Source organism: Salminus brasiliensis, chromosome 17, assembly GCF_030463535.1.
Source record: "Salminus brasiliensis chromosome 17, fSalBra1.hap2, whole genome shotgun sequence".
NCBI classification, from domain to species: domain Eukaryota; kingdom Metazoa; phylum Chordata; class Actinopteri; order Characiformes; family Bryconidae; genus Salminus; species Salminus brasiliensis.
In genome coordinates, this window is record NC_132894.1 from 4,647,808 (window position 1) to 4,659,260 (window position 11,453).

Genomic DNA, 11,453 nt, shown 5'->3' on the forward strand with positions numbered 1-11,453 from the left:
GTAGATGTGGGTACATGTAGACCAATAGTCAATAGTGGAGGCGAGAAGGTGGGACTTAAGCAGTTTAAACTATGGTTGATGTAGATGTAGGTACATATAGACCAATAGTGGTTGCCTATGGCAACTTCTATTACCAAAGACTAGCCCCCCTAGTTTATACAGAGTTCCCTGTAATTACTGAGTAATACACCTTAGAGTGGGATAAGCCTGTCTGCGTTAAGGGGTTGAGTCATATATTAATATCTGTGTTAAAACTGAAGCCATGAAAACGCTTCTGCTTGTATCTGTGGCTGTGTGGGTGAAACTCCCTCTTGTGGCCTAAGATGATGGCCGATGAAGCTCGTACACCAAGACCCGTGCAAACAAACGTTCAAACAAAAATAGATGGCTTTATTTAATCTTCACACAAAACAGTTTTACTTCACTTTATTTCCATGTTTACATGCTTCAAACAACCTTTGACAGTTCTCAAACAGACGAAAGCTACAACTGGCCAGGCTTTCAGGCCGCTTACCCGTGAACACACTCGTTCTCTGTTTTATTATAAATGATCCAGATTTGATAGGCAGACAGTAATGGGTGCTTGACGTGTGCAGTCTGAACATTTACATCAATGAAAATCACAGCAATATAAAGAGGGATCCTCCCTCAGAGAAATGATTCATCAAGGTTTTGGAAACCCCTGCACTGTCATGGCCTTCTGGGTTTCTGAACTGTGCACAAAAACCACTTCTTCTATTGTTCCTCATCAGCTCACCACACTCTCTCGTTCTCTCTCTCTCACACACACACACCCGAACACAGATATCTTATTCAAATGTGTCTAAAGGTGTGTGTTTGTGGTTTAGAATTCACACCTGCTGAGAAGAAACCTGGATATACCTTAAACAAACCCTGAGCAGACCATAACAAGTGCAAAAAGCATTTATATGAATATTCTATATATCAATCTAATACACTTATATCAAATTATTATGACCAACTACCTAAATGGGAATTACCACCCTTGGTGGCGTTCATTAAGGAGATTAGCTGCTCTACAGTGGGACGTCAATTGCTCTGTACCATTGGCATCAGTGACCCGTGAGGGTCCATTCTTGATTGGCTTTACTACAGCGACTCCAGAACCTGCCATAGAACACCCTTCGTCTACTGGACAGTCGATTACCATGGGCAAATCAAAGACGTGATTTGACTGATGTCCAAAAATAATTGGGACACTAGGCGAGGGTGGTAGCATCTTGAATTTTTTAAAAGGCCGTAGTGAAGGTGTATTAAGAATGGACTTCTCGCACTGTGGACCTTTAGCTAACCCACTATTAGATAGGTGGTCATATATATATATATATATATACGTGTGTGTGTGTGTGTGTGTGTGTATACATGCATGATGATGTGTATATATAGATATATATGATATATAGATAAGACCTGCAAATGAACAGCAATGTGTCTAAAATGTGCAAAAACCCTTTATGCCAAAACATTTGCATAAGATTCATATATTTATTACATTTCTTTTTTTCTTTTTTTTTTCTTTTAAAAAAATAGTAATATACTGTGAATACAGTAACAAGAACACGGTGCTGATCTTCTCTTTGAACTCCAGACACTGAACCCCAGCAGTTCGGATTGAAACTGGGAATACTGGCCGTCCTCCAGGATAGCACTGGAAATGGTTAAAGTTCTTAATGTATATACAACATAAGTGTGTGTGTGTGTGTGTGTGTGTGTATAGACTGTTGGGGTGGAAACGAGAGGTGCGTGTCCTGTGGCAATGTAGGCCCACACCTTCCCCCGTGTGGTTTAACCGCTTGATGCAGACAGGCAGGACGTGGTGGAGCTCAATCTGGTTTTCTTGCCGTTTCTGGACTGAGGCTGCGGACTCGTGCTCAGACTCCTCACTTTGCTGAAGCTGTTTCGGAGGCTGCTCGGGCGACTGCCCGACGTGCTGGACGTTTCGTTGGACATGAAGTTCTTGGGGTCGAGAATGCCCACCTTCAGGCAGCAGCAGCAGAGCAGGCTGGCAATGGCCTTACGCAGCTCCAGGCTGCCAAAGGAATAAATGAGGGGGTTCATGGCCGAGTTGAGCACGGCTAGGGAGATTACCCAGTGCGGATTGAAGAGGGCGCTGCAGCGGCGCGAGTAGCAGTAGTAGTCCATCAAGAGGAGGATAAACAGGGGCCCCCAGCAGATGATGAAAATGCCTACGATGGAGATGACCGCTTTGAGGAGGCGGAGAGAGCGCTTTCGGTTTCGGGTGGAGCTTGCGTCCGTGCTGCTCCGGACATGCCAGTAGATGGCGAAATAGAGCGCACCGATGGTCAGGAGGATAATGAAGAAAATGACCAAAGCGAACAGGATGTAGCTTTTGGAGTAGAGCGGCAGGAGCGTAGAGCAGCTGCCTAGGTTGCACACACAGTTCCAGCCCAGAAGAGGCAGGAAGCCGATGGCAAAGGCCGAGAGCCAGCACAGCACCACCATCAGGTAAACGCGGTAAGTCTTCCTGGCCGACTTTTGGTGCATCGGCTTCATCATGGTGGCATAGCGCTCCACGGCGATCAACAATAGGCTAAAGATAGAGGCGGCCAAAGCTACGAACAGAAGCCCCTCCCTTATCAGCCAAAGAACTGGACTCAGCCTGAAGGTCTGAGCACCAGACAAGCAAATGTTGACCACGTAGGCGGCTCCAGTTAGCAAGTCGCTAAGCGCGATGTTAGCAATGCAGATGAAAACCCAGCGGTGGCGTTGCCGCATGCGGAAAAGCACAGCCAGCAGCACCAGCAGGTTCTCCATGATGATGAAGATGCTGAAGCACAACAAGATGGCTGACAGAGCGCTGACCCCACTCTTGGGCGGTTTCCGGTGCTGGAGCTTGCCTGTGTAGTTGTAGTGCTCCTGGATGATGCTGATGTTGCTGTGGCTGTAGATGGAAGGGCAGGACGCGGGGGAGCTGAGACTGTGCAGGAACTCCATTGGGGAATCGGTGTTGGTGGACTGGAGGAGCAATTTGAATCTCACTGAATGAACTCTGTCTCAGAGTTGGTCAGGCAATCAAACTCTCTCGCTCCAATCTGCAAGTGGGGTCAAATATTTCCTGCAGATTCTACCCCTGTCAGAGCACCCTGACACAAGAAAAGTGATTATTAGCATTACACTGTAATGGCATGCTAACATATAGTCATAAAGACCTGAATAATCCATAGTAGATGCTGAATAATTCATAGTGGATACTGAATAATTCATAGTGGATCCTGAATAATTCATAATAGATACTGAATAATTCATAATAGATACTGAATAATTCATAGTGGATACTGAATAATTCATAGTGGATACTGACTAATTCATAGTGGATCCTGAATAATTCATAATAGATACTGAATAATTCATAATAGATACTGAATAATTCATAATAGATACTGAATAATTCATAGTGGATACTGAATAATTCATAGTGGATACTGACTAATTCATAGTGGATCCTGAATAATTCATAATAGATACTGAATAATTCATAATAGATACTGAATAATTCATAGTGGATACTAAATAATTCATAGTGGATACTGAATAATTCATAGGGGTACTGAATAATTCATAGTGGATCCTGAATAATTCATAGTGGATACTGAATAATTCATAGGGGTACTGAATAATTCATAGTGGATCCTGAATAATTCATAGTGGATACTGAATAATTCATAATAGATTCTGAATAATTCATAGTGGATCCTGAATAATTCATAGTGGATACTGAATAATTTATAGGGGTACTGAATAATTCATAATAGATTCTGAATATTTCATAGCAGATGCTAAATAATTCATAGTGGATACTGAAAAAATCTTAGTGGATACTGAGTAAGTCATAATGGGCACTATATAATTCATAGTGAATACTGAATAATTCAAAGTACATACTGAATGATTCTTACTTGATGCATTATAAATCCAGGCGGATACTAAATAATTAATAGTAAATGCACTACTCCTTGCATGGACATACATATATAATAACAATAAAGGTATCTAATAAAAATAATGATCATTACAATGTGGAATAATTCACAGCAAAAATACTAAATAATTTGTTACTGAAAAGAGATTTGGGAGATTCAAATGTAGATCAGATTTAAGTCAAATTAATTCAGACAACAGAAATGGACAATTGGTCAGCTGTGTTTGCGGCTGCGCTGGTTAGCTGCGACGCTGTTTCTGCTTTGTAGTGCATTTAAATATCTCTGGTTTCACTACAACTCTTGTGGTTATAGGTGGGGCTTCCTTTATTACTACCAGCACATTTAAAAGGCTTACATGTGCTTTGCAGAACATGCCAGGTTTAAATGCCCAACCCAACTCAGCACAAAATCTGCATTTACTGAATAAATGTGTAAAAAGGCATTAAAAATAACTTGAAATGTTTAATGATGCATTTGCCAGGCTTCCAGGTAATTCTTATTAGTAATCATCTAAAATTTACATTTATGTGATCTCTAAGAATGTTTCAATAAAAACAGTAATAGTTTTATAATTGTAATATTTATTAGAATAATTTTATGATTATATATATAATTTTATTATATTATAAATAAAATGCACCTTGTATGCAAAACATGCACGCAAAAACAACAACTGTGCAAACTGAGCATGCATAAGTGAGAACAATGCTGAAGTCAAAAAATACTTGAAAAATAATTTTTGAAAATAAAAAATTATTAAACATTCTTTTCTTGTGATTTTTTTTTTCATTTTAGTGATTATAAACAATTAAACAATCAATAATAAAAATAGCATTAGTAAAGTGTGTCAGTAGTGCTTTTAGAGTGCGAGTGTGGCGCAGGCTGACGTACCTCTTGCTGCTGATGCTGGAGTGTGTGTAGCCATCCATCCTGTGTGTGTGTGACCCAGTCTCTTAAGCTATAAGCAGCAGCACTGACGAGGAAGTAAGCTTACGATATCTTGCAGCAAATATTGACACACCCAGTGGAGAAAGTCCTGCTAGGCTATAAATGTGAAGGCTTAGTAGCTTTAAGACACTTTCTACACTTTTTTTTTAACGTTGAATTGTGACAGTGTTCCAGGAATGCATGGGCATGTGTCATGTCCTGCATGGCCACAGCGTGTCACAGCAGAATCAAATAAATAAATAAATAAAAAGCAAAATAAATGACAAAAGAAAAAAATAATTCCAATAATAAACACATTAATAAGCAAATAAATCAGTTTTCACACCCAGCAATACATGAAAAAAGAAAAAAATATAAAGATATATATATATATAGATATATATATATATATAATATAAATATATTTACACAAGTATTTTGCCATATGAATACATATATATAATATCAAATAAATATGTATTTATTCATTTATTAGTTTGAGCATTTTAACGGTGAGCAGAAGACAAATGGCTGAGATGATGAATGATAATGAAAGTTTCATTATGTACCACATTTAATTTAGTACTGTTCTCAGCACCAAATTGCATTCCTAGTTGATTACTATTAAAATGTTTATTTTTGCAGAATACACTACAGTTCCCACGTGCTGTTGCGATATGACGCAGAGATATTGCAGGGATGTTTTGAATACCTCTGACATTATGCCACCACTAGTCTTACAACAGCTTAATCTTGGCAAAAAATTGGTTACCCAACATTTCGCAGAAGACGCAAACAGGAACTGCCAGGGCGCTGGGCCTCCTCCCTTATTTTCTCACTTCACCTCATCCAGCTGTGTAAGAGAAAAAGAAATCTACAGCGACTCATATTATCTTCTCAAGTCTTCCACCCACTTCTCCTCGCCAAACATTTCAGCTGTGAATCACATCACTTCACACAAATCCATCACAGTACAAAAAAAATGAAATAAAGTCAGGCCAACTGAACATGATGCAGTATCTAATTACGGTGTGTTTTTTTGAGTTAACTTAACCCTTAAAAGCCTGTAGCCCGCCAACGACCCAAAAGTGCTATTACAAGCTTCTATTACCAAGAAATAGTCCCATCAGTTTGTACAGACGTCCCTGTAGTTACTGAGTAATACAGCTTAGTATATATTAAGCCTTGGGGTGTTAAGGGGTTAACTTAGTTTAGTCTAAAGCTCATTGTGTTGAGCCTCAAAAACATGTGTAAATGAGCTGCAGCTGAAGCTGAGTAAATGTTAAGTATTATGTTCAGTCTGTGGCTCTTGCTCCTTAGTTTATATTCTGTTTATTCCCATCTGCAGGTTTAAACCCCCCAACACATGGAGGAAGGCCGTCCTATTTCAGTTGAATTCAGTTCAGTTCAATTCAATTTATTTCTATAGTGCTTTTTACAACCAGTGTTGTCACAAGGCAGCTTCACAGAGATCCGGGTCCAAGCCCCTTTTGAATAAGCCAAAGGCAACAGTGGCAGGAAAAACTCCCTCATACTAAGAGCAAGAAAACGTGAGAGGAACCAAGACTCAAAAGGGGAACCCGTCGTCCTGGTCGACACGGGGATACTGAAATAAATAACATAACAACAAGAATAACTAGACAGACAGGGTGAGATAATGAAGAGACAGCAGGTCATGAGCAGGCCATGAGTTTTGAGAATGTGAGTGAGTGTTAATGTGAAATCCATGCAGATAAAACTGGCATACAGGCATATGCACAAAGTTATGCAGTATCTAGAGAGGTGTGAATGAATCAAGGTGAAGCTCCAGAGCAGGACAGCACTGCAGCAGGCAGAAGGGTAGTAGAGAGGGCAGCACTGAATAGTCGAAACAGGGTATCTCAATATATGTGAAAGAGATTATGACTATGGCACATGCTGGTTAATTTGCACAACAGGTGAGCCTGGACCAAAGGGTAGGCAGGCAGCAGCTCCCATCCACAAGCAGACTCACACCAGCATTGTACATTTCTGTGTCCAAGAAAGAATGCTGAATATACCTGGAACAGTGTCTTGCACACTACTGAATCAATTTCAGCTGCAGCTCAGTTACTAGTTACTGATTTTAAGGCTCAAGTCAATATGTATCAAAATTCAGCGCCAACTAAGATGCAGAAGTAAAAAAATGTGACACATGAAAACATTTGATTAGACCAAGTTGAATTAACTCAAAAAACTTTCCAGTATCAGTTAATGCATTATTTTCAGTTGGCCTGACTAGTATTATTAACAGTGCATGACTAATGTTGGCCCGGGTGCTGCTTGGCTGATGTAAATTATTTGATTTGCTCCAATTAGAAGATTTTCAATGATCATAATTAAAACTACTGATGCATTTAGCTTATTTAAACATATTTAGTTTGCTTTTGACCTACATTTGTTTCATGTGTGATGAAGCATGAAAACACAGTCTTTCCACTGTTAATTTGAGTATGCTTCCTCTTTCTTAGTGACTTGTGTTGTTTTTTCCTTTATTTGGTACGATAAAAAGTCTGTCTGTAAAGGAAAGACAGCCACATCTGAAACCAACACATCCTGCAGTGACAACTACACCCTAACAGTCACCAACGCCCCTGTCTCTTAAAATCAAAACAAACGTCAATAAAAGCTACGAAATGCGCAAGTGTGAAAGGGGCCCCATGCACTTTTACACTTGCAAAGCTCGCAGGGGTCGGGGGCCTGCATGTGAGAGCTTCAGATTTTAAATAGAAAAATGACTGGAAAAGCTTTTGCATTTTGCATTTTTAACCACCTCGTCCATCAGCGAGAAAGTACTTTTCACACATTTACTGTCATTTACTGGTAAAGCTTAAAGGCAAGCTTACAAGAATGAGTAGCGGTCTCTTGCGTTTCTACAGTATGCTGATGTTTTCACAATGTTTATAATGGACAGCAAATCAGTTATTCTCCTTTGAAGTCCCACACAAAAGTAATCCTTCACACAAAGTCTTGATTTGAGTCATCAGGGGTTCCACATTAGTACCTGGGTTGAGTTTCTGTGAGTGCAGGTTACACTTCAACGAATTCTATGATTACACTACACCCATTTCCTTGGTTACACAACAAAATCTTATTCTTATTTCATCCCCAATTTTATTTTTCCCAATCCCTTCCCAATATTCAGAATTTGAATCCATTCTTCTCTCTACCAGTGAAATGTTTCTTGTGTCACTGGCGGCATTTCTGGACAATTTCTGTGGCTACATAACATTCATTCTTTTTATTTTAGTCTTTATTATTATTATTACTTTTATTTATTTTATATTTTTTATTTAATTTGTGTCCTTTTCATTTTTTTTTCAAATGTAAACCCATTCTTCCCATTACCAGAGAGGTGTTCCATGTGCCACAGGCTGCACTGCAATCCCAACGCATAATTAAGCCAGTCCTGTGCTCAACAGTTGGAAAGGTGCTCTTTTTATGAAATTCTTTCTATGGTGATTTCTATGGTTACACAATAGCCATTTCCATGGTTACATAACATCCATTCTTTTTATTTTAGCCTTTTTATCATCATTTTTTTGCCTTTTCCAATTTCCTCTCTCAGTGAATGGCTCTGTGTACCACTGGCTGCAAAACAAACCCAAAACCCAAGTTGGGCAGGTGCTCTTTTTAATGAAATTCTTCCTACAGTGATTTTTGTATATAATTCCATATAATTGTTTTCTCATTTTACCCCATTTTCTACCCAATTTGGAAGGCCACTAATCCAATCCCAGTTCATGTGAACTCCCCCATCACTAGCAATGCCATCAACAATACGAGGGCAAAGACTAGCACATGTCTCCTCTGACACATGTGGAGCCAGCCACCACCTCTATTCGAACTGCCGCTAATGCAGCACTGCTAGGTAGCCAGCACGCTAGGAGGAAAGCATGGCTTCCCAGCTCCGATACAACACCTAACAGACACCTGTGCTGACCAACATCACACTAGGAGTGATGTGGGAAGGAAGTACCATCAACCCACGCCTGAAAGATCAAGGCCAATTGTGCTCTCTCTGACTTCGGCTGCTGATGGCAAGTGTCTACAATTTCCATGGTTACACTACATCCATTCTTTTTTTTATTTTAGCTCCAGAGCAGGACAGCATTGCAACAGGCAGAAGGATAGTAGAGAGGGCAGCACTGAATAGTCGAAAAAGGGTATCTCAATATATGTCAAAGAGATTATGACTATGGCACATACTGGTTCATTTGCACAACGGGCGAGCCTGGACCAAAGGGTAGGCAGGCAGCAGCTCCTATCCACAAGCAGACTCACACCAGCATTGTGCTTATTCTCTATTCCTATTCTCAGACTCCTGACCAGGAAGGGCTGTGGTGTTGACAAGTTTCCAACTTATGATCTCCTGGGTCTCTTGACAAGCCTGCAGTTAGACAGTTGTTCCAGTCTAGAGCTGTGAAGCCATGTACATTTCTGTGTCCAAGAAAGATTAACATTTATTTTATTTATCCTCAGTTCTGGTCATGTCCAGTTTTCCCCAGTAGCTAGGACTCCTCCATCACATGCTGCTGCCAGTGCTGGGAAGGTAAAGGCTATCGTGTTTTTCGTCCGAGTCACATGAAGCTCTGCCACATCTTTTCAAACTGCCAGTAATGCAACACCACAGGAGCCCAACACGCTTGGAGGAGAACGCTAACTGCCAGCTCTGTTACATCTGCCAACATTCCCCTGCTGGCTCGCACTGCACTGAGTAGTGCCAGTGATGGGTGGTGAGTGGTAAGGCCAAATTTACTCTCTGGGACTTCAGGCTACAGGTGGCTGAGCTTCACCGCCAGGAGTAAAAGGGCCGGCCAATCTTTCAAAACACCCACGTCAATTGGTTACACTACCTATGTTACTATCGTAATGTTAAACACATTACACATTCAACACAAGTTGATTGGCTCATTTATAACGTCATGCCACTATAGTCACTATATGAAAGTGTACAGATGGGATACAACACTGTTCCCATAGGTGTTCGACCAGGGCTTACGTACATCACTCACACCATTCTACTACTCCTCAAACCATTCAGTGACCCCTTGTGCCCTGTGGGTGTGGACATCCTGGTCATCCTGGAAGAGACCACTCTCATCAGGATAGAAACGCTTGCTCAACTGCCGAATCTGCCGACGGTCAGAGACTGTTGTTATTCAAAGACTAGTCAGTTAAGTAGTCTGTGTGACTGAAGCTCCTGCCATTGGAGAGTTCAGTAGCCGTTCAATAGTAGTAATGGCACTTACAGCTTTTCCTCATACCATGTTGATCCAGAATTGATCAGAACATTGATCAGAACAGCTGGACTGCTCAGCATTTCTATACATGAGCCCCAGAGCTGCTTAATTATGTGTATTATGTTGTACTGTATAGTATCGAAGCCTTGGTGTAGTCATGGATGATCAGTTATCGTTCTCAAGTCATGTTGCAAACGTAACTCGGTCCTGCAGATTTCTCCTGTACAACATCCGGAGAATTCCACCCTTCCTCTCTAGAGAGTCGCCCAGGTGCTTGTTCAGTCTCTCGTCACTTCCAGACTTGATGCAACTCTCTTCTGGCTGGTCTTCCTCTGCGCACCATCAGGCCCCTACACCTCATCCAGAATGCAGCGGCACGGGTCGTCTTCAATGTCCCAAAATTCAGCCATGTCACTCCACTGCTGGGTTCTCTCTTCACTGGCTTCCTGTAGCTTCTGCCCAGGTCATCAGATTCAGACCCCTGACGCTGGCCTACAAAGCCAAGAACAGACCAGCCCCTCCGTACTTGATGGCAATGGTCAAAAGCTGATCCACACCTAGAGCCCTTCAAGCTTCTAGTAGGATTCGGCTCGACCCGCCATCCCTCAAAATCTGCAGAAGACAAGTGTCCAGACTTTTTTCTGTCCTGCACCAAAGTGGTGGAACGAGCTTCCCCTGGGTGTCCGAACGGCCGAGTCGCTCGCTGTCTTCAAACGCAGACTGAAGACCCTCCTCTTCTGAGAGGACTTGGGCGAATAGCAGAGTACTATGGTCACCTTAGTGTCTTGTGTTTAGTAATGTCTAAAGCTTAGAGGTATCCTTTGAATTATTGATCTATTCTAACTAGCTGAGGTTTTTCTTGGGTAAATAGCAAAGCACTTTGTAAGTCGCTCTCGAGAAGAGCGTCTGCTAAATGCCTTAAATATATTGTAAGGATGTAATGGACAAGTGAAATACACACTATACTACTGTGTACAGAAAAGACTTGGTTAGGCTCCAACAACGACTCCATCTGTGTCAGGAAAAGTGTAGCTGACACTGCCACCTGTCTGTGAGCCCTGGTGTAATTTACATCCTTTGCTGAGGTAGAAACCTGTGCTGACCTAATTCAGCCACAGAGGGGCGCCTTTTACTACCAAACCAGTGACATATTGGCATGTTCGTTTTGATTGATCCTGGTTTGTATTCGTTTTATATTGATTATATATTGATTTTAAAATGTTTTGTTGTGTTTAGCTGTGTCATATGTTCCCACTCCCCCCCTGGCTTTATTTACTGTAATAAAAACTGGTATATATCAATA

The 11,453-nt window shown here is 41.1% G+C and overlaps 1 protein-coding gene across 1 annotated transcript; it reads right to left on the reverse strand.

Annotated features, from left to right (window-relative positions):
* Positions 1-369: 369 nt before the first annotated feature.
* s1pr4 (sphingosine-1-phosphate receptor 4) lies at positions 370-4,901 on the reverse strand. Its single transcript, XM_072660357.1, has 2 exons — positions 4,854-4,901; positions 370-3,125 (listed from the first exon to the last, which is right to left on the reverse strand). The coding sequence occupies exon 2, from the start codon at positions 2,974-2,976 to the stop codon at positions 1,807-1,809; it is 1,170 nt and encodes a 389-aa protein (XP_072516458.1). The 5' UTR covers positions 2,977-3,125; positions 4,854-4,901; the 3' UTR covers positions 370-1,806.
* Between the last annotated feature and the right edge of the window lie 6,552 nt (positions 4,902-11,453).